Source organism: Hylobates moloch, unplaced genomic scaffold (assembly GCF_009828535.3).
Source record: "Hylobates moloch isolate HMO894 unplaced genomic scaffold, HMol_V3 SCAFFOLD_23, whole genome shotgun sequence".
NCBI classification, from domain to species: domain Eukaryota; kingdom Metazoa; phylum Chordata; class Mammalia; order Primates; family Hylobatidae; genus Hylobates; species Hylobates moloch.
This window is the reverse complement of record NW_026652298.1, coordinates 22,696,827-22,721,149: the sequence shown is the minus strand read 5'-3', so window position 1 is coordinate 22,721,149 and position 24,323 is coordinate 22,696,827. Positions and strand designations below refer to the sequence as shown.

General features: G+C 41.0%; 2 protein-coding genes across 5 annotated transcripts in view; one reads left to right on the top strand and one right to left on the bottom strand.

Annotated features, from left to right (window-relative positions):
- Window positions 1-1,862: 1,862 nt before the first annotated feature.
- On the bottom strand, window positions 1,863-7,085 carry LOC131382406 (spidroin-2-like). Its single transcript, XM_058434249.1, has 2 exons — window positions 7,011-7,085; window positions 1,863-3,386 (listed from the first exon to the last, which is right to left on the bottom strand). The coding sequence occupies exons 1-2, from the start codon at window positions 7,083-7,085 to the stop codon at window positions 2,754-2,756; spliced, it is 708 nt and encodes a 235-aa protein (XP_058290232.1). The 3' UTR covers window positions 1,863-2,753.
- The window catches only part of FAM169A (family with sequence similarity 169 member A), a 78,146-nt gene continuing 56,646 nt past the window's right edge, over window positions 2,824-24,323 (top strand). For 2 of the 4 annotated variants that reach the window (XM_032145148.2, XM_032145149.2), the window contains exon 1: window positions 2,824-2,961. The gene's annotated coding sequence lies outside the window, so the exon portion shown is untranslated. Of the gene's footprint in view, window positions 2,962-3,370; window positions 3,474-19,896; window positions 20,135-24,323 lie in introns of those variants that run through there. The other 2 variants (XM_058434106.1, XM_058434107.1) reach the window with 2 other exon arrangements.

Sequence of the window (24,323 nt, the reverse complement as noted above, 5' to 3'; positions counted from 1 at the left end):
AAAATACTACATCTAAGAAATTATTTAAACTTGAAAGTATAGGACATTTAGTATGTTTTAGGGCTTCAAAAGCAAAAATCTATCCATATGGTATAGGATTTTGTGTACATTTAAGGCAGTATGGAATTCTAGTTAAGGGAGTGTCCTCTTGAGCCAACATGCTAGGATTACTATCTGTGTGACCATGGGCAAATTGCTTAGCTTCTCTGTGTGCCTCAAGACTCCCCTTAGGTAAACTGGGGGTAACAGTGTATACCTGGAAGGATGGTAAGAGGATTAAGTGAATTAATTTCCATAAAGAAGTCTGTAGAGTGCCTGGCAATTTGTTAGCTGTCAAAAACATCAGTTATGATTTTAGCTATTAAGAATTCCTCTTCCCCAGTGCAACTAAAGAGCTCTTTTCTGGGTCATGTGTATTAGTAATCTCCAAAATCCAGGGTTGTGGCAAACTTCTTTTACTTAAGATGGTTCCACTCCTCTTTAAACATAGAGGAAAAATACAATGAGAACGAACTGTTAACATGTTTCCTTTGCTAATAACAAAGTAATAATTAAAGCAAGCATTGCAACAACAAAAACCAAAGCAATAATCCTTTTACTCTAAAAACCGTTCAGAAAAAAGCCTGAAAGCATATTTCAAAATATTGTGGTAACAATTTTCAGCATATACTAATCTGATGAAGGCTCATTTTTTTAGTTGTTGTTCTTTGCCCACTAAGATAAGCAAAATTTATCTCAGCCAAAGAGGGAAGTCAATGGTTATTTAAAAAGAAAAAACCAAAAACTCTCAAAAATAGTGTCATGTTGCAAGTAGGGAAAACAGAATCAGGCCTGGCATGGTGGCTCACGCCTGTAATCCCAGCACTTTGGGAGGCCCAGGCGGGCGGATCGCTTGAGCTCAGAAGTTCAGGCCCAGCCTGGGCAGCATGGCGAAACTCCGTCTCTACAAAAATTTGCAGGGTGTGTTGCTGTGCACCGCTGGTCCCAGCTCTTCCGGAGGCTGATGCCAGAGAATCGCTTGAGTTTGGGAGGCGGAGGTTGCGGTGAGTCGAGATCGCGCCATTGCGTTCCAGCCTGCCTAGGCTGTGAGAGTGAAACCCTGTCTCAAAAAACAAACAAACAAACAAAAAAATTGGACCTTTTCTTTTATAGGTCTGCGTGAATGTAGTTCTGTCTCCTACCAGAATAGCCAGACATCTGGGAGCCAGGCCTCCCTGACCCAGGCACAAATACCCGCACACTTCTAAAACAATAGCTAAGAGTCAATCATACCCAGGCATTTCAAATATTATCAACAAGTTGTATTGGTTAGCTTTACACTAAGGCCTGAGGCTTCAACATCTGTAGGGCATAGTCTGGTAGGCAAAAAAAGCTTCCCCAAATGGCAATTGTTTGGGATTACCCTGGGGACTCCTACTTACACACAGCTCTAGAAATGTAAATACAAGTCATATAATTTCATTCATCACTGGCTATAGGTAGAACCCAACTACCCAAAATTCCTGCTCTATTAAATCTAATTCATCGTTTCATTAAAATGGTAAATGATGTGTAATAGTCAAGATTTTGGCTAATTAAATATTATACAAATGAAACAATAGATTCTTATATGACAGAAAAGCCTATTTTTTTTAAATCAGGGTCAAATATATCTATATCAACAAGCATTCTTTGAAGTATTTTTTGATCTTGCTAATTTTGCTAATCATTAGTAAATTCGTGAAAGTTGGTATAGTGATTGCTAAATATTTCCCAGGAATGAAAGAAGCAATTTCCAACTTTTCTGGATGAGCTGAACATAATGCTATGGTTCTTGGATGACGAGTAAAAGAAAGTCTTGACATTAATACTTAGATAGAATATTGTTTCTCAATACATTTATTAAATATATGTAGACTACAATACGCATTACCTTAAAGACAATGTATAATGTTTTAAATGCTGGAGGGCTAATTTTTTCAGTAGAAGTGTGTAATTAGCAAAGGCGCCAGAGGCCGTAAGACAGTAGAATAGAGCTGGGAGAGGCAGGGGAGGAAAGCCGGATGGGAACCCTGTTGTCTTTCTGGGTCAGGGTTAGTCTGTACCGGTTAAACGGTGAACGAGAAAAGGTCAGCGCAGGAATTTGGTATTTCCCTGACATCTCCAGAAGAAAGTCCGGGCTCTAGGACTTCTCTAGACTGTGAAAGCAGCCCACGATTCTTCCTTGCATGCACCTAAGTGGCAGTAGGTTTAGGATGAAAGTGGCGGGGCGGAGGCCGGCGGTCCTCGCCCGTGCCCTCTGCACCCCTGTCCCGAGGCCGGGATGGCCGCGCCCACTCTGGGTAAATTTCAGGAGGGCCTACGCGGGGCTGGAGAACTCCACCGGGCTATGCGAACAGAATCCTGCGAAGGGCGGCATTAAAGAAATACGCAAAATCAGCCTTGTAGCCCCCGCGGCTTAACCGCATCTATTTTTATAGCTAAGCCAAGGTCACTCTTTAATACCAGGCCATCGCCCTGAGCTGGGCGTCGCGCTGCCGGGTGACGGCGGCCGGGGAGGAGAGAGGGGGCGCCGGTGGCGAAGCGGGGGCCGCGTGACGCCCCCGGGCTGGCCAAACCCGCACCTGCCGGGCCGGCGCCTGAAAGCCGGGGCTAGAAGGAGGCAGGGCGGCGTCCCAGGCTCCCAGGAGGGGCCGCTCCGCGCGGGCGGGCGGGGGGATTCGCGGTGGGCGCGGAGCGGAAGCGAAGGCTGGAGGCGCTGCGGCGCTAGTGCGTCACATCGTCAGAGGGCACGGTGGGCCGCGGCCGACCCGCGACGAGGAGCCGGGCGAGCGGGAGGCGGCCGGACCAGCCCTGGCAGCCGCGAGCTGTGCGGCCCGGGACCGGCCGGAGGTCGCCAGCGAGCAGCCGCCGGCTCCATTCATTCGCGCGGCTCCGCCTCCTTTCCCGGGCTCTTCCAGCGGCTCCCGGGGCGCCTCTGAGGTGAGTGCGCTCCCTATCCCCGGCGCGGACCGTGGGGTGAGGCCGAGGCAGCCGCGCCGGGCCCTGCGCCCCCGCCGGCACCAGACCCGCGGACACCGAGCGGCGACGCGGGCCACCGGCTGTGGGCGGCCCCTGCGGGCTGGGCCTGGCGCAGACCAGTGCGGGCCGCCTGGACCCGGGGCTCGCGTCCAGCTGGCGGCGGTCTGCGGGAATCCCGTAGGGCGTGTGGCGCCCCCAGGTGCGCCGGCCTCCGCCTCCGCGCCACCATTTTGTGTGAGGGAATGCTGGTCTTCTCCGCTGGCCTCCGCCGCCGGCCGGTTCGCAGCTGCGGCTTGCCGCCCCCTCCCCTCACCCTGTCCCCTCGCCCTCTCCCCGCCTGGACGCTTGGCGTGCGAGCTGATTGCTTTGGCTTGGGGAGACGCGGACTCGGGGAGGTGTGGAACTTCAGCGTTTAGACTCGGTTCACCCGACCAGTTGGCCTCCAGAGATGCTCTGACTGCCTTCCTTTACCTGTAACTACTTTTGGAATAGATATTGTATGATTCTCCCTCCTCTAGAATGCAGGTCGTTGCAGTTTTGTCCTAATTGTGTTCTCAGCTCTCCATTATGCCATTTTTCAAGAGGCCTATGCCTCAGGAGGTGAAGCCTTGAACCCTGGGTGGTTTATGGCTTGGGGGTCTGGATTACACTGACTCCCATGACTGTCCTTGGGGAGAAAGGATGAAGCATCTCACTGGCTTTTCAGCGTCTGGGAAGCGGCGTGGGTATCGTATCGGGTGGATTCGAAGATAACCACCTGATGCAGGTCACCTTCCCCCGCTGGGAGAGCCGTTCCTAACGTAAATTAAAACGTGTGTATGGGTTTTTTGGGGGGTTGGGACCGGAGGGATATATTTCTAAAACATTGCCCGAAGGGAAAGTTTCCATTGTGGTTCTCACAGAACTGTGACACAATTTGTCATTTTCACGGTTCCTGAGAATTTGGGAATTCTTTTAATTCGTTGGCTTCTCGCGAATTACTACTTACGAACTGAGCAGATTATACCCAAGCCATTTGTATTTTGTCATTGCATCACAGACAGGGATTACAATCGGGAGTGCTGGCTGTTGCATAATGCACACATTTGGGCCCTGGAGGGAATTCACCGAAGTGGATCTGGGTTTGGTGTGCCATGCGTTTTTATTTTTTACATAGGATGTACAGATGACCTTTGCAAACTACGTCCCTTATCGTACTATAAAGTGTTTACAAGAAGAAAGATTTTTAGTGACTAGTATGGACCAGACTAAAATTTTTAGTGTTTTAGTTTTGCTTGTTTTGGAGGAAAGGCAAGAAATGAGATGGCGAGAGGCACCTGGGAAAAGTCTGTTTGTCCTAACACTTGAAGCGCAAACAAAGATAAAACATGATCGTCTTTCACAGAAAGCTTGTAGCTATTATAGTGGACTTTTCTCTAAGTTAATTATGAGGATCTGTTTAGGGAACTTAGAAATAGCTTATGTGAGTAGCAACATTGACATTCCACATGAGTGACCATAAATTAAGGTGTTTTACCTGTGGATTTTAGGTTGTAAAAGGCTTCAAATTAGTCTGACCTTTGAGATAGTATTCATGTCATTACAAATGGTTTCATTTATTTAATAAAGATGGAATATAGGCCGGGTGCAGTGGCTCACACCTGTAATCCTGACACTTTGAGAGGCCAGGGCGGGTGGATCATGAGGTGAGGAGTTCAAGACCAGCCTGGCCAACATGGTGAAACCCCGTATCTACTAAAAATACACAGTTAGCCGAGTGTGGTGGCACATGCCTGTAATCCCAGCTACTCGGGAGGCTGGGGCACGAGAATCACTTGAACCCAGGAGGCAGAGGTTGCGGTGAGCCGAGATCGTGCCCTTGCACTCCAGCCTGGGCAACAACAGTGAAACACCAAGATGGAATATATATACAACAAAGGATTTTGATTTGGAGAAAACAAAATAATTAAGTGCTTTTGAGGTAAAGTTTCCATGCCATCCTCCTTATTAAACTTTTTATTTTCTGTTTTGTTGAAGACTCCCCCACTAATTTTATCTTCAAACAAGTGATTCCATATCGTGTACCATCCCTGGCAAAAATATCGTGCTTTCCATTAAAGATATGTTTATTCTATAGGGAGAATTATGGAGGTGAGAAGAACCTTGGACATTTAGAGATGAGTCTTGGTTTAGGGAATTTAAGTAAGCAAAGATTGCCTGCTAGAGATTGCAGGTGACCTGTCTGGACCTATCCTAGGCCTATGGGGAATGAGATTTTTTTTTTTTCTAGCAAATAACAGTGCTGAGTCAAACACAACTCTTAAACTTTTACATTGATTCTGTTATTATACAAGTCAGAGAAGTTCACTGAATTGGTAAGATTGTATTTAATTGACTCTAGTTTGGAAGTGATCTTAGTGTGCCTTTGTCTTTGAAGTTGCTTGAGAGTTTGAGCATTATTTTACCAATGGTTGAGATATTGAAAAGAAAAACCAAATATTTTTCTCTATTAGCGCCTACCTAAATACTCCGTTTTAAGCCTTAAGCGTATTATGTTCAGTCATCTGCCTAAAAATTCAGTAAGATTTACTTTTGAAAGGTAAGTACAACATAAGAGAGTTGAGTATTCATGTAATGGTTCCCTCAATATGTGTCAAGGATTCTGTATAAAGGATTGTTGGTTGGATAGGAAGTTAAACAAAACTTGTATGTTCCTTCCCCTAAGATTTTATGATTCTAAGTGAAAAAAGGAATTGTGTGATTATCGTATTTAAGATGATAGTCTCTTCACATGCCATTATTTTTTGTATATTTAGCCCTGAAATTTAAGTTCTAAATTTGGTATACCTCAGTGGTAGTAGGAATATTTCACAATTGTTTCAGTGATAACAATAAAATCACTCAAGGTAGGATTTATTAAGGAAAAGATGTGATGATTTAAAGATAATAAGGGAAAAACTAATAATTTATCAGAGATAGCCTAGAATACTTATTAGACTCATGGAGTTTTAGAGTTGGTATATGATACCTTAACGTTTACGTGCTCTGTATAGGGGACTACTCATCTGTGCTAACCTGTTTTTTAGGCTAGAAAGGTTGTGACTTACCTAGATTCCTCCCACCCCCACCTTTTTTTTTTTTTTTTTAATGAATACAGTTTCGGTTACTAGCTGTTCCAATAAGATGCTAGTTTTAGACTAAACAAAGATAGCTTTCATTTATTCCACAAACATTGAGTGTCTGTTGTGTGTTGTAGGTCACAAACAGGCCCTACTGTCATGGAGTCTATAGTTTAGTGAAGTATTGTGGATTACAGTGTTAACAATTCCTTAAGGTCTAACTGTACAAAGATTGTTGAAAATATGAGTTGGGAACAAATTTGGCAAATTGCATTTTTAAAAAAGTGCCAAGTTGCATGTTGTCATGCTTTATTTGGAAGTTCTCAGGTATAGAATTAGTTTGATTTGGAAAATTCATTCTAGTAGTCCTTGTAATGTGTACTGTTAGGCTGGGTACAAAAACATGAATGTGAAAAGTAATCTAGAAATTCAGTCTTAAAGATGAGACAAATATTAAGCAGATAATTCTGTCCTGTGAGTGAACTGAACAAAGTGATATGGGGCATGCAGAGGAGGGCTGCATTCATTCTGTCTGAGTGACTCTGGAAGGGCTTTACAGAGGCAGTGACAGTTGAACTTGGTCTTGAACAATGGATGAGTGAGAACTTGTCAGAAGCTTTTGGGGATGTGGGATATGACGAGAGACAGTCCCAGCAAATGCTAAAGCATAGAGTTATAACCGGTCCTGTTCTGAAAACAGAGAAGTCAGTTGATCTGGCCCAGGTCCCATGGTAGGTTGGGGCCTGATTGTGAATGGATGTGTATGAGTTTTGCTCCATGGTGATGGGGAACCAATAACGGGTTTTCGAAGCAAGGAATGAACAGAATGGGGTTCTCTCTCTCTTTTTAGGAAGATCATTCCAATAGCAGTTTAAAAGCTGGATTGGAGTGGAGAAAAGATAGAGCCCTTACGATAATCTTGGCAAAGCCTTGAAGCAAAGCTGTGGCTATGGAGGTGACAGAGGAGGGGCTAGAGTTGAGACACATCTGCTGAAGTAGAAAGGCAGTATTTGAGGTGGAAAGAGATGTGTTTTGGTGTCACACAGACTGGATTTAAGTCAGGGCACCAGGGCTCTGTTGCCATGGTTGTGTAAATGAGGGATAATTACTTAGGCTTGGCTTCTTTAGCTGTAAAATGAGTATGAGACATGCCTTACAAGCTTATTGAAATGACCAGTATTAGCATATAAAGCTCATTGGATGACATGTGCATAATGATAATATCACCCAATTTTGTTAATGATGTCAATGAAGAGTTGTGTTAAGGGAAAGGAATGACTGAGTGGAGGATGACTTCAAAAAGTTTTAGCATACAACTGGGTAGGTGGTTGCTTTGTTAACATACTATGTGAGGAGAGGAAGAAGAGAGGATTGTAGAGGGAGAGAAGTTAACTTTTTTTTGGCTCCCTGCAACTTCTGCCTTCTAGGTTCAGGTGATTCTCTTTCCTCAGCTTCCCGAGTAGCTGGGATTACAGGTGCCCATCACCACGCCTGGCTGATTTTTGTATTTTTAGTAGAAATGGGGTTTTACCAGGCTGGTCTCGAACTCCTGACCTCAAGTGATCTGCCTGCCTTGGTCTCCCAAAGTGCTGGGAGCTGCTATGTCTGGTCAACTTTGGATATACTTTATTTAGTTTTGGGTTTCCTGAGGGAGAATCCAGGTAGAGGTATTGCGTGAACTGTTGTAAATATGAATCAGAGATCTAGGCAGATAATAGAGATTTGGGAGCTACCAGTGTATATATTTGGTAAATGGAGCCACTAGACAGGGTAAGATTTCTAAGTAAGAGCTAGTGGAATAACTGAGGCTTATAGTTAGGTGAAATATTGCGAATTAAAATGTTAAAAGGTTCCTCGAAGTCTAAATGCACACAATTTTTGAAAATATGAATTGGGAACAAATCCATTTATTAGACTTTTTATTTTTGAAAAGGAGCCTCACTCTGTCACCGAGGATGGAGTGAGTGGCGCAATCTCAGCTCACCGCAACCTTCGCCTCCTGGGTTCAAGGGATTCTCCTGTCTCAGCCCCCGGAGTAGCTGGGATTACAGATGCACGCTGCTACGCCTGGCTAATTTTTGTACTTTTTAGTAGATACGGGGATTCACCATGTTGGCCAGGCTGGTCTCAAACTCCTGACCTCGTGATCCGCCTGCCTCAGCCTGCTAAAGTGCTGGGATTACAGGCGTGAGCCACTGCGTCCGGCCTAGACTATTTTTTTTTTTTTTTTTTTTTGTAGTGCTACATTGCCTTTGGAGGGATCCCTGCATTTATGGATTGTGCAGAGGTGAGGAGTCAGTTGCTGAAAGAAACTAAGAAGAAGAGAGAGAAGAATATTTCACCTAACTATAAGCCTTGGCTATTCTACTTGCTCTTACTTAGAAATCTTATCCTGTCTAGTGGCTCCATGTACCAAATATATACACTGGTAGCTCCCAAATCTGTATTATCTGTCTAGATCCCTCTCCAGAAAGTCAGATTGTCCCGAGTGTCAAGGAAAGACAGAAACTTTTAAGTGACAGAAGGTGGTCAGTTTGGTGTAGTCTGTCGTAAGCTCAAGAGGAGTAAGAATGAAAATAATCAGTTGAATTTGGGACTTGGAGGGTTATTGGAGATCTTATGAGTAGTAGTAGTAATAAAGTGATAAGGACAGGAGCCAATTTAGTAATTCATAGAAGTGGAGAAAAAGTCAGTGAGTTTGACTTACTGTTATGCAATGAAAGATAAAGTACTAAACCATACTAATAAAGAATTTTGTAGTCTAAAAGCTTTTATGCATGTATACCAGTGCTTTCAAGTTTGGATTGGCTTGTGATATACCTGATTAATTTGTTCTGATACTTCCATCAACAGTAGTTACTACTCAGTGCAGTTCTACAGTTTAAGCCCATAGGCATAAGTTTGAATCCTGACTTTGCTGTTTCTAGCTGCCTGACTTTTATTAAGATACTGAATCTCTCCTGGCCTCAGTTTCCTCATCTGTAAAAGAGCGGTTATTACAGAATTTATCTCAAAATGTTGTTGACAGAATTACCTCAATGTGATAATGTATTAATGGTGAGCTACTAATACTATTATCGGTGGAATTAGGATAGCTTTTAGTATCTAGTTCAGTGATCCTCATCTTCTTACCTTTTCTCCCTTTTGTTATCTCTCTACACCCACCCCATGTACCATGCATGACACTTTGTTGAGGTTCTTTTCTTTTTTTTTTTTTCTGAGACGGAGTTTCACTCTTGTTGCCCAGGCTGGAGTGCAATGGCACAATCTCGGCTCACCGCAACGTCCACCTCCTAGGTTCAAGCAACTCTCCTGCCTCAGCCTCTCTAGTAGCTGGGATTATAGGCATGTGCCACCACGCCTGGCTAATTTTGTATTTTTAGTAGAGACGGTGTTTCTCCATGTTGGTCAGGCTGGTCTCGAACTCCCGACCTCAGGTGATCCGCCCGCCTCGGCCTCCCGAAGTGCTGGGATTACAGGCGTGAGCCACCGCTCCCGGCCTGGTTCTTTTCTTTTCCTTTCTTTTCTTTTCTTTTCTTTTCTTTTCTTTTCTTTTCTTTTCTTTTCTTTTCTTTTCTTTTCTTTTCTTTTCTTTTCTTTTCTTTTCTTTTCTTTTCTTTTCTATTCTTTTCTTTTCTTTTCTAATAGCAATGGGGTCTCGCTTTGTAGCCCAGGCTGGTCTTGATCTCCTGACCTCAAGCAGTCCTTCTACCTCAGCCTCCCAAAGTGCTGGGATTATAGGCATGAGCTACCATGCTCAGCTGAGGTACATTTCAAAGCAGTAATTTACTTCCTTATTTAAAAAAATCGTGATGTATCTATCACTCATCAATCAGAGCTTTTGATTTACATGAGATATAGTATAACCACAAGCTGAGTTGATAGAAATGTTAAAAATTAAGAAAACCTTCGCCAGGTGCGGTGGCTCACACCTGTAATCCCGGCACTATGGGAGGCCGAGGAGGGTGGATCACGACGTGGGTCAGGAGTTTGAGACCAGCCTGACCAACATGGTGAAATCCCGTTTGTACTAAAAATACAAAAATTAGCCAGGTGTGGTGGCACGTGCCTGTAATCCCAGCAACTCAGGAGGCTGAGGCAGGAGAATTGCTTGAATCCGGGAGGCGGAGGTTGCAGTGAGCTGAGATTGTGCCACAGCACTCCAGCCTGGGTGACAGAGCAAGACTTTGTCTCAAAAAAAAAAAAAAAAAAAAGAAAACCCCCATTTTTTGTTAGTTTGTGTATTAATGTAGGGGAAATTTATGTTTTTTGGTTTTTGTTTTTTTGAGATGGAGTCTCGCTCTGTCACCCACCCTGGAGTGCAATGGCACTGTCTCAGCTCACTGCACCCTCCGCCTCCCGGGTTCAAGCAATTCTCCTGCCTCAGCCTCTTGAGTAGCTGAGACTACAGGCATGTGCTACCATGCCTGCCTAATTTTTTATATTTTTAGTAGAGACAGGTTTTGCCATGTTGGCCAGGCTGATCTTGAACTCCTGATCTCAGGTGATCCACATGCCTTGGCCTCCCAAAGTGTTGGGATTACAGGTGTGAGCCACCATGCATAGCCTTGTTTTGTTTTTAAAATTTTGAAAATAATTAATGTTAGCCCCCTCTATAGCTTTTATGGATCCCAAACTGAGAGGCTGTCTTCTAATTTTAGATATGGTGGTGTTCTGTATTAGTTATTTATACTCATGAGTGGAAAATACAGCTAAATATAGCAAAAAAGTACCCAAATTTTTTTTTTTACTTTTTAATTTTTCAACTTTGATTTTAGGTTCGGGAAGACGTGCAGATTTGTTAAATGGGTGAATTGCGTGTTGCTAGGGTTTGGTGTACAAATGATTTAGTCACTGAGGTAGTGTGCATAGTACCTGATAGGTAGCTTTTTGGCCCTTACACTCCTCCCACCCTCTACCCTTCAAGTGAGCCCTGGTGTCTTGATGTTCCCCTCATTGTGTCCATGTGTACTCAGCGTTTAGCTCCCATTTATAAGTGAGAACATGTGGTATTTGGTTTCTCTTACTTCGTTAATTCTTTAGGATAATAGCCTCCATCTGCATGCATCCATGTTGCTGCAAAGAACACGATGTTTTTGTTTGTTTGTTTGTTTGTTTCTTTTTTTGAGATGGAGTCTCACACTGTCACCCAGGCTGGAGTGCAGTGGCGTGATCTGGGCTCACTGCAACCTCGGCCTCCCAGCTTCGAGTGATTCTCCTGCCTCAGCCTCCCAAGTAGCTGAGTTTACAGGCACCTACCACCACACCCAGCTAATTTTTTTGTATTTTTAGTAGAGACGGAGTTTCACTATGTTGGTCAGGCTGGTCTCAAACTCCTGATCTTGTGATCTGCCTGCCTTGGCCTCCCAAAGTACTGGGATTGTAGGCGTGAGCCACCATGCCTGGCCTTGTTCTTTTTTTTTTTGACTGTGTAGTATTCCATGAAGTACCCAAATTGTAGACATCTTGATATTTGGCTTTAGAATATAATACATATCTAAAAATACTTGAAATTAATTTCAAACCATGAAAGAAGAAATAGAAGTGATTCTGAATAAATTTTGTTTGGAGAATACTAATTTTTTTGTATCTGAGTAGTGTGTATGGATGGAAAAAATGGCATACTGGCTTGGAGAGACCCAAGGGAAGTTCTTGTGCCTGTGATAGTACTTACAATGGGCAGAGAGAACTTTCTCCTATCTCTAGTTGGAAACATACCAACTGACCAATTGTAACTAACAGTATTCTTTGACTAGTTTGTTGGCTGATCATGTTTTCATGCACTGTAATTAATTCATTTTTGGGTAAAATTTATTGTTGGAAAGTCTCAGTTCTTTTACCCTATAAAGATATGCAGAAAACGTCTAAACTTCTAAACTTTTCATCAGCATATTGATTCTTCAAATATTTTAAGGGTAGATTTTTTTTTTTTTTTTTTTTTTCGTGACAAGGTCTGGCTCTATCACCCAGGCTGGAGTGCAGTGGTGCAGTCTAGTCTTGACTCACTGCAGCCTCTACCTCCCTGCAACCTCTGCCTCCCGGACTCAAGCCATTCTCCCTCAGCCCCCTGAGTAGCTGGGACTACAGGTGCGTACCACCACGGCCGGTAATTTTTTGTATTTTTTGTAGAGACGGGGTTTCACCGTGTTGCCCAGGCTGGTCTTGAACTTGTGAGTTCATTGGCTCTGCCCACCTTGGCCTCCCAAAGTGCTAGGATTATAGGTGTGAGCCACCATGCCCAGCCAAGGGTAGCTTTCTTGCTTCCCTTCCCCAGTGAGAATTATTTCTCCTAATTTCAGTTCCTTATCTGGTATACCATGGTTTCGAGATCCTTTACCCTCTTGGCCTTCTCCGTTGGAGGCATTCCAGTTTTGCAGTGTGATTTTTTTTTTTTTTTTTTTTTTTTTGAGGTGGAGTCTCACTCTGTGGCCCAGGCTGGAGTGCAGTGGTGCCATCTCGGCTCACTGCAACCTCTGCCTTCTGGGTTCCCACCATTCTCCTGCCTCAGCCTCCCAACTAGCTGGGACTACAGGCACCCGCCACCACACCCGGCTAATTTTTTGTATTTTTAGTAGAGATGGGGTTTCACCATGTTAGTCAGGATGGTCTTGATCTCCTGTCTCTGTGATACACCTGCCTTGGCCTCCAAAAGCACTGGGATTACAGGCGTGAGCCACTGTGCCTGGCCTTTTTTTTTTCCTTAAAATGTGCCCCTTGGAAGGGAATAAAACACTGCAGATACTGTCTGATCTGTGAAAAATGTAGGATGTTTTTCCCTCCCTAGATTGAAAATTTATTTAATCTTAACTTAAAAAAAAACCTTGGTTATGGTTCATATTTAATCTAGTATCTAAATCTCAAGGTCTTATTTGTCTCTGTCCTTCAGCAATGGATAATTAAAAAACTATAGTGCAATGTAGTGAATTTTATTTTTCCCCTGGCTCTATTTTGGGGTAACTCATTAAAGAAATATTTGGACAAATAAAATAAAATACCTAGGAATAAACTTAACCAAGGAAGTAAAAGATCTCTACAATGAAAACTATAAAACAATGATGCAAGAAATTGAAGAGAACATAAAAAGTGGAAAGATATTTCATGTCCATATATTGGAAGAATCAATATTGTCAACATGTTCATATTACCTAAAGCAATCTTCAGATTCAATGCTATTTCCGTTAAAATACCAATGACATTCTTCACAGAAATAGAAAAAAAAAAAATCCTAAAATGTATGTGGAACCACAAAAGACCCAGAATAGCCAAAGCTATCCTGAGTAAAAAGAACACAACTGGATAAATCACATTATCTGACCTCAAATTATACTACAGAGCTGTAATAATCAAAACAGCATGGTACTAGCGTAAAAACAGACATATAGACCAGTGGAACAGAATAGAGAACCCAGAAATAAATCTATGCATCTACAGTGAACTCATTTTTGACAAAGATAACACGAACATACATTGGGGAAAGGAAAATCTCTTTAATAAATGGTGCTGGGAATACTGGATATCCATATGCAGAAGAATGAAACTAGACCCGTATCTCTTGCCATATACAAAAACGAAATCAAAATGGATTAAAAACTGAAATCTAAGACCTCAAACTATGAAAGTATTAACATAAAACATTGGGAAAACTCTCCAGGGTATAGGCGTGGGCAGAGATTGCATGAGCAATACCCCACAAGACAGGCAATCAAAGCAGAAATGGATAAGTGGGATCATGTCAAGTTAAAAAGCTTCTGCATAGCAAAGGAAACAACAAAGTGAAGAGACAACCCACAGAATGGGAGAAAATATCTGCAAACTGTCTATCTGACAAGCAATTAATAACCAGAATATATAAGGAACTCAGACAACTCAATAGTTGAAAACATGTAATAATCTGATTTAAAAATGAGTCAAAGATCTGAGTAGATATTTCCTAAAAAAACAAATACAAATGGCAAACTGGTATATGAAAGGGTACTCAACATCATTGATCATCAGCAGAATGGAAATCAAAACTACAATGAGGCCAGGCACGGTGGCTCATGCCTATAATCCCAGCGCTTTGGGTGGCCAAGGTGGGCAGATTGCTTGAGCTCAGGAATTCGAGACCAGCCTGGGCAACATGGTGAAACCCCATCTCTACAAAAAATACCAAAAAATTAGCTGAACATGGTGGTGCATACCTGTGGTCCCAGCTACTGGGGAGGCTGAGGTGGGAGGATCTCTTGAGCCTAGGAGATGGAGGCTGCAGTGAGCTGGGATTACACCACCGCATTCCAGCCTGGACAACAGAGCAGACCCTGTCTCAAAAACAAAAGCAAAAACCAACAAAAAACAAACTACAGTGAGATATCATCTCACCCCAGTTAAAATGGCTTTCATCTAAAAGACAGGCAGTAACGAATGCTGTGAGGATGTGGAGAAAATGGAACCCTCGTACACTGTTGGTGGGAATGTAAATTAGTATAACCACTATGGAGAACAGTTTAAAGTTTCCTCACAATTTAAAAATAGAGCTACCATATAATCCAGCAATCCCACTGCTTGGTATATACCCAAAAGAAAGAAAGAAATCAGTATATCAAAGAGATTTCTGCACTCCCATGTTTATTGCAGCACTATTCATAATAGCCAAGATTTGAAAGCAACTTGAGTGTCAATCATCAAATGAATGGATAAAGAAAATATGGCACATATACACAATGGAGTACTATTCAGACATAAAAAGAAATGAGATCCTATTATTTGCAACAACATGGATGGAACTTGAGATCATTATGTTAAGTAAAATAAGCCAGGCACAGAAAGACAAACTTTGCATGCTCTCATTTATGGGAGCTAAAAAAATTAAAACAATTAAATTAATGGAGATAGAGAGTAGAGTGATGGTTACCAGAGGCTGGGAAGGGTAGTGGGTGGTGGGAGGAAGTGGGTCTGGTCAGTGGGTACAAAAGCATAGTTAGATTGAATGACGAAGATCTAGCACTTGATAGCTCAACAGTGTGATGATAGTCAACAATTTATTCTACATTTAAAAATAACAAAGTGTGATTGGATTGTTTGTAACACAAAGGATAAATGCTTCAGGTGATGGATGTGATTATTATTATTATTTCTGGGATGGAGTCTCGCTGTGTCACCCAGGCTGGAGTGCGGTGGTGCAGTCTTGGCTCACTGCAATCTCTGCCTCCCAGGTTCAAGCAGTTCTCCTGCCTCAGCTTCTTCAGTAGTTAAGACTACAGGCATCCGCTACCATACCTGGCTAATTTTTTGTATTTTTAGTAGAGACGAGGTTTCACCATGTTAGCCAAGCTGGTTTTGAACTCCTAACCTCAGGTGATCCGCCCATCTTGGCCTCCCAAAGTGCTGGGATTACAGTTGTGAGCCACTGTGCCTGACCTATATGTGATTATTTACCCTGGTGTGATTATTATGCATTGTTTCCTGGATTGAAATATCTCATGTATCCCATAAATATATACAGTGCTATGTACCCACAAAAATTAGAAATAAAAGATATATTGGGTAGGCATTTTACTTCATCAGTTTTTATGTTTCCTATTTTTTTTTTTAACTTCAGCTTTAAAGCACTTGGCTTCGTTTTTATTGTGTAGTAACCATTTAAAAATTTTGAAGAAGATTAGCCAGGTGTGGTGGCAGGTGCCTGTAGTCCTAGCTACTCGGGATGCTGAGGCAGGAGAATGGCGTGAACCCGGGAGGCAGAGCTTGCAGTGAGCCGAGATGGCGCCACTGCACTCCAGCCTGGGCAGCAGAGCGAGACTCTGTCTCAAAAAAAAAAAAAAAAAAAAAAAAAATTCTGAAGAAGATGGGTCACAGTGATTAGATATAGAAAGTCCGAAGAAACTATATTGCAAGGTTTAAAAACATTTAACTCCTAAGCAGAGATTGAATAATCTGGTTGTTATATTCTATAATTGTATTACACGTAGATACATCATGGATTATGTTGGACTGTTGTCTTGACCTTTAAACCTGGCCACCAGGTTAAACTCCTCTGGAGACATTGCCTAGGCTCAGAGCTGGACTTGGCCACTTCCTAGCTGTGTGAACTTGGACAGCTTACTTAACCTCTCCACATCTGAGGCTCCTCCTTCAGAAAGCGTGTATAGGAGTACCTGATTCACAGGATCATTTCGAGGAATGAGATGTGTAGAGTGTTTCAACACAATGCAGGGTGCAAGATAAGCAATCAGTAAATGGTGGTTCTCTTGTTATTATCATCAGAAAATACATTCTGAGTTTAAAAAAATGATTGTAAATGAAATTTCGAGGTTATTATCCGTTTGTAAATTAAGACCTTTCTTCCTAGCTTCCATCTCCAGGTAAGCTGTAAGTGCTCGGAAGGAAAGTAATCCATTGTAAACCTGTGTGTTATTAATTAGAAGGGCTATCAGTGATCATTTGGCTCATCCTCACTTTTTACATGTGCTGAAAAAGTAGATTCTTTCTCTCTGGAGGTCTGAGCCTGGTAGGAGAGACAGATGAAGAAAAATGAACCACATTATTATGTATTATGTATTGTTATGTGATAAGTATATTAAAAGATTTATGCACAAGGTACTTACTATAACAGTACCTCAACTTGTCTCCCTTCAGTTCTTCCTACCAATCCAACCTATATGTAGCTGTCAGGTAATTTGTCTTAAAGAATAGCCTAGCCGGGCGCGGTGGCTCACGCTTGTAATCCCAGCACTTTGGGAGGCCGAGGCGGGCGGATCACGAGGTCAGGAGATCGAGACCACGGTGAAACCCCGTCTCTACTAAAAATACAAAAAAAATAGCCGGGCGTGGTGGCGGGCGCCTGTAGTCCCAGCTACTCGGAGAGGCTGAGGCAGGAGAATGGCGTGAACCCGGGAGGCGGAGCTTGCAGTGAGCCGAGATCGTGCCACTGCACTCCAGCCTGGGTGACAGAGCGAGACTGAGACTCTGTCTCAAAAAAAAAAAAAAAAAAAAAAAAAAAAAAAAAAAAAAGAATAGCCTTGAATGTCTCTTCCCTGCCCAAGGTCCCTTAATGGCCTGCTGCTTGTATACCAAGTGAAGTCTAAATTCTTTAATCTGGGATTCTTGGCCTGCTATGTTCTGTCTTTAATTTATTTTCCTAGTACTTCCACCACCATTTGCCTTTATATACCTTAACTCTCTTGGTAAATCCAACTACCTGCCATTCTCGGTGTACTTTCAGTCATCCATTCAGCATATTCTTTTTGAGGGTCTTCCCCACTATATGCCTGTTGAAAGGACATCTGTTAGTTTTTATCTAGCAGCATGTTCTTGTTGATCTGTGGAGCTCTTCTCCTAGCACCAGTGTGTGGTTTATTTATAGAAACTTTTACTCAGTCATTCATTTATTTAGTAAATATGTTTTGAAGTTAGATAAGACTACTATCTCTTGTCCCTTCTTCCCATGGGCCTGCTGCCAATGAGAGGTAAGAATTGTAGTGAATCTGGGTAAATAAGCCCACCTGAGTTTGCAAGAGAGTAGCACGAGCAGGTTAATGAGGCCATAGCTCCAAGTGCAGAGTTGCAGAGGCCCAAAAGCACAGAATTGGAGAGCCCCTGTGGTTTAGGGGCTGCCATTTTTCCAAATTGCTGAGATACTCTGCTATATAGTGGCAGCCCATGGTTATATTTCTTAGTTGTCTAGTGAAAATACTAGGGAGTTTGGTCAGGTAGTGGTGGGGATTGTGACTCAGCAGAATATTTTGCAAATGGTATGCCAAAATTAAGTGCGAGGTTTTGGTTTCTTTTTGCTTTTGTTGTGAGTTAGACATGTTTCCTTTAAAATGAAAACATCAGTCTTCATTGTTCTAAATGAGACAAATCTCTGTGATATTTTATGTTAAAAATATCTACAACAGTGAACATATAGACTCCTGTTTTTAAAAATTGATTGTATCCTGGAGGTTTACTATGTCCAACCCCCGTTAACTTTAATAAAGTCCCTATATAGTCAGATACTTGGTAGAGAAGCCAGGTAGAATGTAAGAAATTTTATATTGTCAGTGTTGAAATGGACACAATTTTATGATTTATTAATTTAAGTACTTACTTTATCTTTCCTGAGCTTTGTACACTGCTGATTTATAAAGAGTATTTAGTAGTCTGGGTTGTGAAGTACCAAGAGTTGCTGACACATTCCACAGGCAAATGTATTACTTTACTGTACTACAGTATGTAGTAGGATCATGTGGAAGCTTCAATTACAAGCCCATTTCTATTTATTTCTCTCTTAAATATATATTAATTTATTGTTAGGTTTTTGCAAATGTTTCGAGGCATGTAAGTAGCATTCTGTATATCCTGCTCATAGAATATAGTTAGTAAGATAATGATTTGTCATCCATTCCTGGGTGTGGTAATTCTGTATGTATTTTGTGTTCCAACTGTTGAGCACCTTTGAAATAATCTTTATGAGTTTCATTTCAGCCTTATGAGTCCTGCTTTGGCTCCCCAGGGTAGAACACTAAAAATTGGTGTTCTGTCCCCCTTGGAATTAGGATGGAGGCATGTAACCCAAAGTTTGCCTGTCACATGTATCCAAGAGACACTGCACTACAAAGTGAGCTACTGGAGGAAGGAGGCCCTAAGGGGAATTGACTTTCTTCTCTTGTGTTTCCTCCCTTAGGGCTCTCTCTCTTCTTCCTTCACCTTACCAGAAGTAATTACTGTTAACACTATAATGTATCCTTCCAGACTTTTCTGTACAGACATATTAATCTTTTAAAAAACTTAGCCGGGTGTGGTGGCATGTACCTGTATTCTTAGCCATTCAGGAGGCTGATGTAGGAGGATTGTTGCGCCCAGAAGTTTGAGGCTATAGTGAGCTATGGTCGTGCCACTGCACTCCAGCCTGGGTGACAGAGTGAGATTCTGTCTCTAACAACAAACAAAAAGAAAGCAAAAAACTAATGCAAGTAGACATTTTTTCAAAACAAGAAGTTGAGCGTTTTTGATGTTTGTTTTTCCTGTTTTATGAATTTTCTATTCATGCTCTTTGCTTATTTATTTGCATCTTAGCTTTTAAAAAAACTGCATTATTCGTCTGTATTAAGGTATTAGATTGTATAAGTCATATTGGTTATAATTTGCCTCTGAGTTTTTTCTTTTTAGATGCAAAAGTTTTGATTGATTTCTAGTTATTAGTTGCAGCAGTTTATTCCTTTCTCAACCAGAAGGAATTTTCCTCTATGTGTTCTGTATGTTCAGGTAATTTGCCCATGGTTACACAGCTAGTAATCCTGTTAGTTTGGCTCAAAAACACACTCCCTTAACCAGTATTTTATACCACCTTTCACACACTCTCAAAATCCTTCGCAGTATAGCTGGATTTTGCTTCTGAAGGCCTAAAACATACCAAATACACAGTACTTTCATGCTTAAATGATTTCTTATAGAGGAGCATTTTCCTGTACGTGAAGAGAGAATTAAACCTTGAGTTGGAAAGAATACTTGGAACACTTCCCCTGACATATATTAAGCAATCTTTAACCATATTAGGGCTGCCTGAGATGCTGTGCTTTCAGACATACCAATGTGATGGCAAAAAACAGATATCGGAGTCGGACTGCCGAGTTCAAATACTAGCTCTGCTGCTAACTAGTAGTGTGGCCTTGAACAAGTTACTCAGCCACTTTGTGTCTTTGTTTCCTTTTCGGCCAAGTGAAGAGAATTAAAACACCCACCTCATGGGTTTTTGATAAAAGTTACATCAGGTGATACACGTGAAGTGTTCAGAATAGAACCTGGCACATAGTCCGCTATTGGATTAGTGGTTATAACTTCAAAAGATGGTTTTGCTTCCTACTTGAAATACGAAGAGCCAACAGGTATGAATCCCATTCAACTTCCTGCTCCATTACCTAATTTATAGGCAATCCTAACCCATACATAATTAAATGTTTTTACTTTCCCAGAAAACAGAAAAGGATTGCTGAACAGTGTTGAGGCCCATCTGAGATTTTGATAGTGTAGCAGTTATTTTGTCATATTCAAAAACTCGGCTCTCATAGTAGAAAAAGGTGAGTGGTTAGAGGAATCTAGCATTTAGGACCTTGTGTGGGGCAGGAGGGATAGAAGAGAAAGTAAGTAAGGTGAAGGGATTAGTTGAGCTGATATAGTACAGGGCCCAGGTTAATTAGGGAAGGAAATGATGTTAGAAAACAGAAAAGGGAGGAATCAAGAGAGGAATCATAATAAGGTTCAGAAATAAGGTTGAGAGCATTGCTGATTATGTTGCCTGGATACCTAACCTATTCTTGGTGTTGGAGAGACAATTGTGAGAGGTAGGATCATGATTTGGATTGGTTGAGATAATTTTTTTCCCTGAGAATTCTTTCAGCTATGTAGTGTACATACTTATTTTTGGATCTGCCTCTCCCCACAAAGCCCCCAAATAGTAGCAATAACCTGTAAGAATCATGAAATAACTTACGAGCTGAACACGTAGAATATGTTCCCCTCTTTTCAGAATATAGTTGGCATCTAGTGATCAACAATAAATAGGGAAAAAATCACAATAATATAAATTTGTTTTCTAACTCTTTTCATGCTTTTCTTAAGGTTATTCATTCTGTCAAATACATATTTTTTTGGGAAAAAGGAATTATTAAAAGGTAGATACAATATAGCAGATGCTCATGATCTTAGATCTCTTATATAAGAGGTCTTGGTATTATGTTTTTATACAGCTTACCCTGGATTAATGAGCATACCATTCGCTTAATTTGTAAATTAGTTTGGACACTTTTTACACTTCACTGTCCATTCTGTGTCAGTTTTTTGATGAGTTCACTTAAGGCTACATTAAGCTTTCTCATTCGTGTAGAATCTAGTTAGGCCTTTTGGTTTATCTCATGGGCAGAGCATAAAGTATTTGACAGAATTTGATCTGACAGCTTTACAGTTACATAACATAGAACAGAAGCTTAAACACAACAAAAAAGAGAGAGAAGCAAGGGATTTATCATAGCAACCTATATTTCTCTCTGGAACTTGACCACCCTTCCGCTGCCTCTCTAAACTAGTAGCAGAACCACTGTTAGGCTAGCAATTTACATAGTCTTAAATTAACCAAGACTCAAAAACAAACAAAAAAAAATTCCAAGCATTTAGAGGTGAAAAGGTCTTTAGGATTATCCTGTCCAGTTGCATCACGTTACCAATGAGAGTACAGAAGCCTAAAGAGGGTAAGTAACTTGCCAGTGGTCATAAAGCTAGTTAGTGGCAGAGCCGACCCCAGAGCCAAGGTCACAGAATTCCAATACTAGTGCTCTTTCTGGTGTAATATGTAAATAGAATATTTAATAATATCATTATATTTTACAAAAGAAAATGTTAGGTAACCATGACAAATACCATATTTGATTTTGCATATTTAATAAAAATAATTATATTTAAAAGTATATCTGATTGCCTAGGTTCATATTTCTCTAGCCTCACTAGTGGTATAATGTTAGTCAAGTCTCTTGAACTCCAAAACTGTTTCTTCATCTATCAAATGGGGCAGATAGGAGTTCCTTGTTATATAGTAAATGTGACAGTCTCTCTAAAGCCTGATAAAGGGATATTTCTCAGTAAATGTTACCTGCTGCTGTTACTGATTTATAATAATAATTTCTAATTCTTTCATCTTCCTTTAAATTCGAATAAAATTTAGCACTGAGAATGACTGGAAACAAAAGTAATGGATTTAAGAACAGATTTGCAAACATAAAAATATTTTAGAAGAGAGGTATAGGTGTGTGTGTGTCTGGGCCTTTGGAATTAGGGAAGTATTTTCCAGTTTTTTTCATATTAAAAGCTATGATGGATATAGTTGTTTTTTTTTTTTTTTTTTTTTGAGACGGAGTCTTGCTCTGTCGCCCAGGCTGGAGTGCAGTGGCGCGATCTCGGCTCACTGCAACCTCCGCCTCCTGGGCTCACGCCATTCTCCTGCCTCAGCCTCTCCGAGTAGCTGGGACTACAGGCGCCCGCCACCACGCCCGGCTAATTTTTTGTATTTTTGGTAGAGACGGGGTTTCACCGTGGTCTCGATCTCCTGACCTCGTGATCCGCCCGCCTCGGCCTCCCAAAGTGCTGGGATTACAAGCTTGAGCCACCGCGCCCGGCCGGATATAGTTGTTTTTAAACCGTGTTCAGAAATCACAACATCTAACTAAGGGGTTTCTCCCCTGGTGCTCTTCTGTATGCAAATTTGAGGGTATCTAAATTGTCAGACTCCGGGACACAGGCTTGTTTTGTATTTAAGTAACATTTTGTATATGAAAAAAAATCTTTGACAATAATAAAAATAAGCCCAGAAGTTATTTTTTCTGTTAAAAAACCTTACTTGAAAAAGAGAATGAAGAATCACTAATTTCTGTTTTCACACTTTAGTGTGATCTGTAGTAATGTGTTTTTGTATAGTGCTGTGTTTTCTAATGTGCTGACATACTACTGGCGATTTGGTAGATATTTTTAGATTATATTCAGGTGAACATTTAAATTATAGGAAATTTAATGCTGATTAGGAAAATGTATAATCTAATATATCAAATTGGTGGTTTCATAGGTCTTAATATTTTTCCCTTTATTGTTGTGCCCACATGCAAGTCTTAATAGTTTAGGGTTAATAAAATGTTTCTAAAAAAATGAGTTGAGATTCTGATACATGCTACAATGTGGATGAACTTTGTGACCATTATGCATAGTGACATAAACGTGACACAAAAGGACAGTTATTCTATAAGTTCACTTAAAATGTTCCTAGAATAGTCCAATTCGTAGACAGGAAGTAAAATAGAGGTTACCAGGGGGTAGTGGGAGGAAGGAATGGACAGTTATTGTTTAATGGGTACAGACCATGTTTGGGGTGATGAAAAAGTTCTGGAAATGGATAGTGGTGCTGGTTGCACAACATTGTGAGTATATGGAACTGTATACTTAAAAATGGTTAAAATGGTAAATTTTGTTATGTATATTTTACCACAATTACAAAAGGGGAGCAGGGATGGGATGAGAAGAATGCATTTTGGTTTTTTGTTTTTTTAAGTGAATTGAGAAAAATGTTAGATAGTGATATAGGCACTTGACACACAAAAATGTTGATGGTGGTATGCAAATTAATGAGGTTTGGATAACACTGGGGTAGAGGAAAGATCAGCGGACTTAGGGACACCTGTCCTGTGTTCCAGTCTCACCCCTGCCATGACGTAGTAGGGTGGGCCTGTATACCACTCTTATCTAAAGCCTCTTAGGGCCGGCCACGCACAGTGGCTCACACCTGTCACACTGGAGGCTGAGGCGGAAGGATCGCTTGAACCCAGGAGTTTGAGACCAGCCTGGGCAACCTGGGCAGATCTCATCTCTATAAAAATTACAGACTAGCTCGGTGTGATGGTGTGTGCTTGCGGTCTTAGCTACTTGGGAGGCTGAGGCCAAGACTTCTGTTTGCTACCCTAAAGTTCTGTGATTCTGTGTTATGACTTTGGATTCTTAATTTAGATGACCTAGTTTGCTTATTTAATAGAATTTTCTCCTTTTCAATGATGAAGCTAAAATAAAATGCCTATTTAGAATTTTAAATATGAAATTAGCATTAAAATCTTCTAAGAACCATAGTAGCATAGTAACAGTAAGTGAAAAATCACTTGTGAACTTGAACTTGCTGTTCTATCAAACTCATGTCCATTTTGTATTCTTTATGCTGCCGTATTATTTTTATGTGGTTGTGATTATGCTTTTATAGACAAAGTTTCTGGCAGCAGTCTTCAAATACAAATTTGCATTTCATTCTTTAGATTACAATTGCTCTTAGTAAATGAAAATTTAAATGTGTTTCATCCATACTTTGTTTTGGTAGATAATAGTCAAGTGAATCTTTTGAATTGATTTAAGGAGAATACTATGACGTTAATCCTCTTGAGCCTCATCTAGTCAATGATACGGTATAATAAATGTCTCAGTGCTTTACTTGGATGTTTGAGTCTTTGATACAATTTGGATATTTGATATTAGGGGTCTTGTCTATAAGAGAAGAAAAACAGTTATTACGTTCTGTTTTCCTAGTCATACTACTTTTATCCACTATTGACCATTTGTTTCGTGTTTATAATTTCATCTGCAATTTTAATCTTCATTGGAATTGTTAGATCTGACTATAGACCATAATGTTATTATTTCCTTAGTTTGCTTTTACATACTGAATTTGATAGAAATACAAAGATTTGC

Excerpts from the sequence above, each read along its gene's own strand:
- LOC131382406 (XM_058434249.1), bottom strand. The coding sequence starts at position 7,085 with ATGTGTCTCAACTCTAGCCCCTCCTCTGTCACCTCCATAGCCACAGCT. Across the intron at positions 3,387-7,010 it reads AAGGCTTTGCCAAGATTATC|TCCGCGTCTCCCCAAGCCAA; the intron begins GTAAGGGCTCTA and ends CACCTCCCCGAG.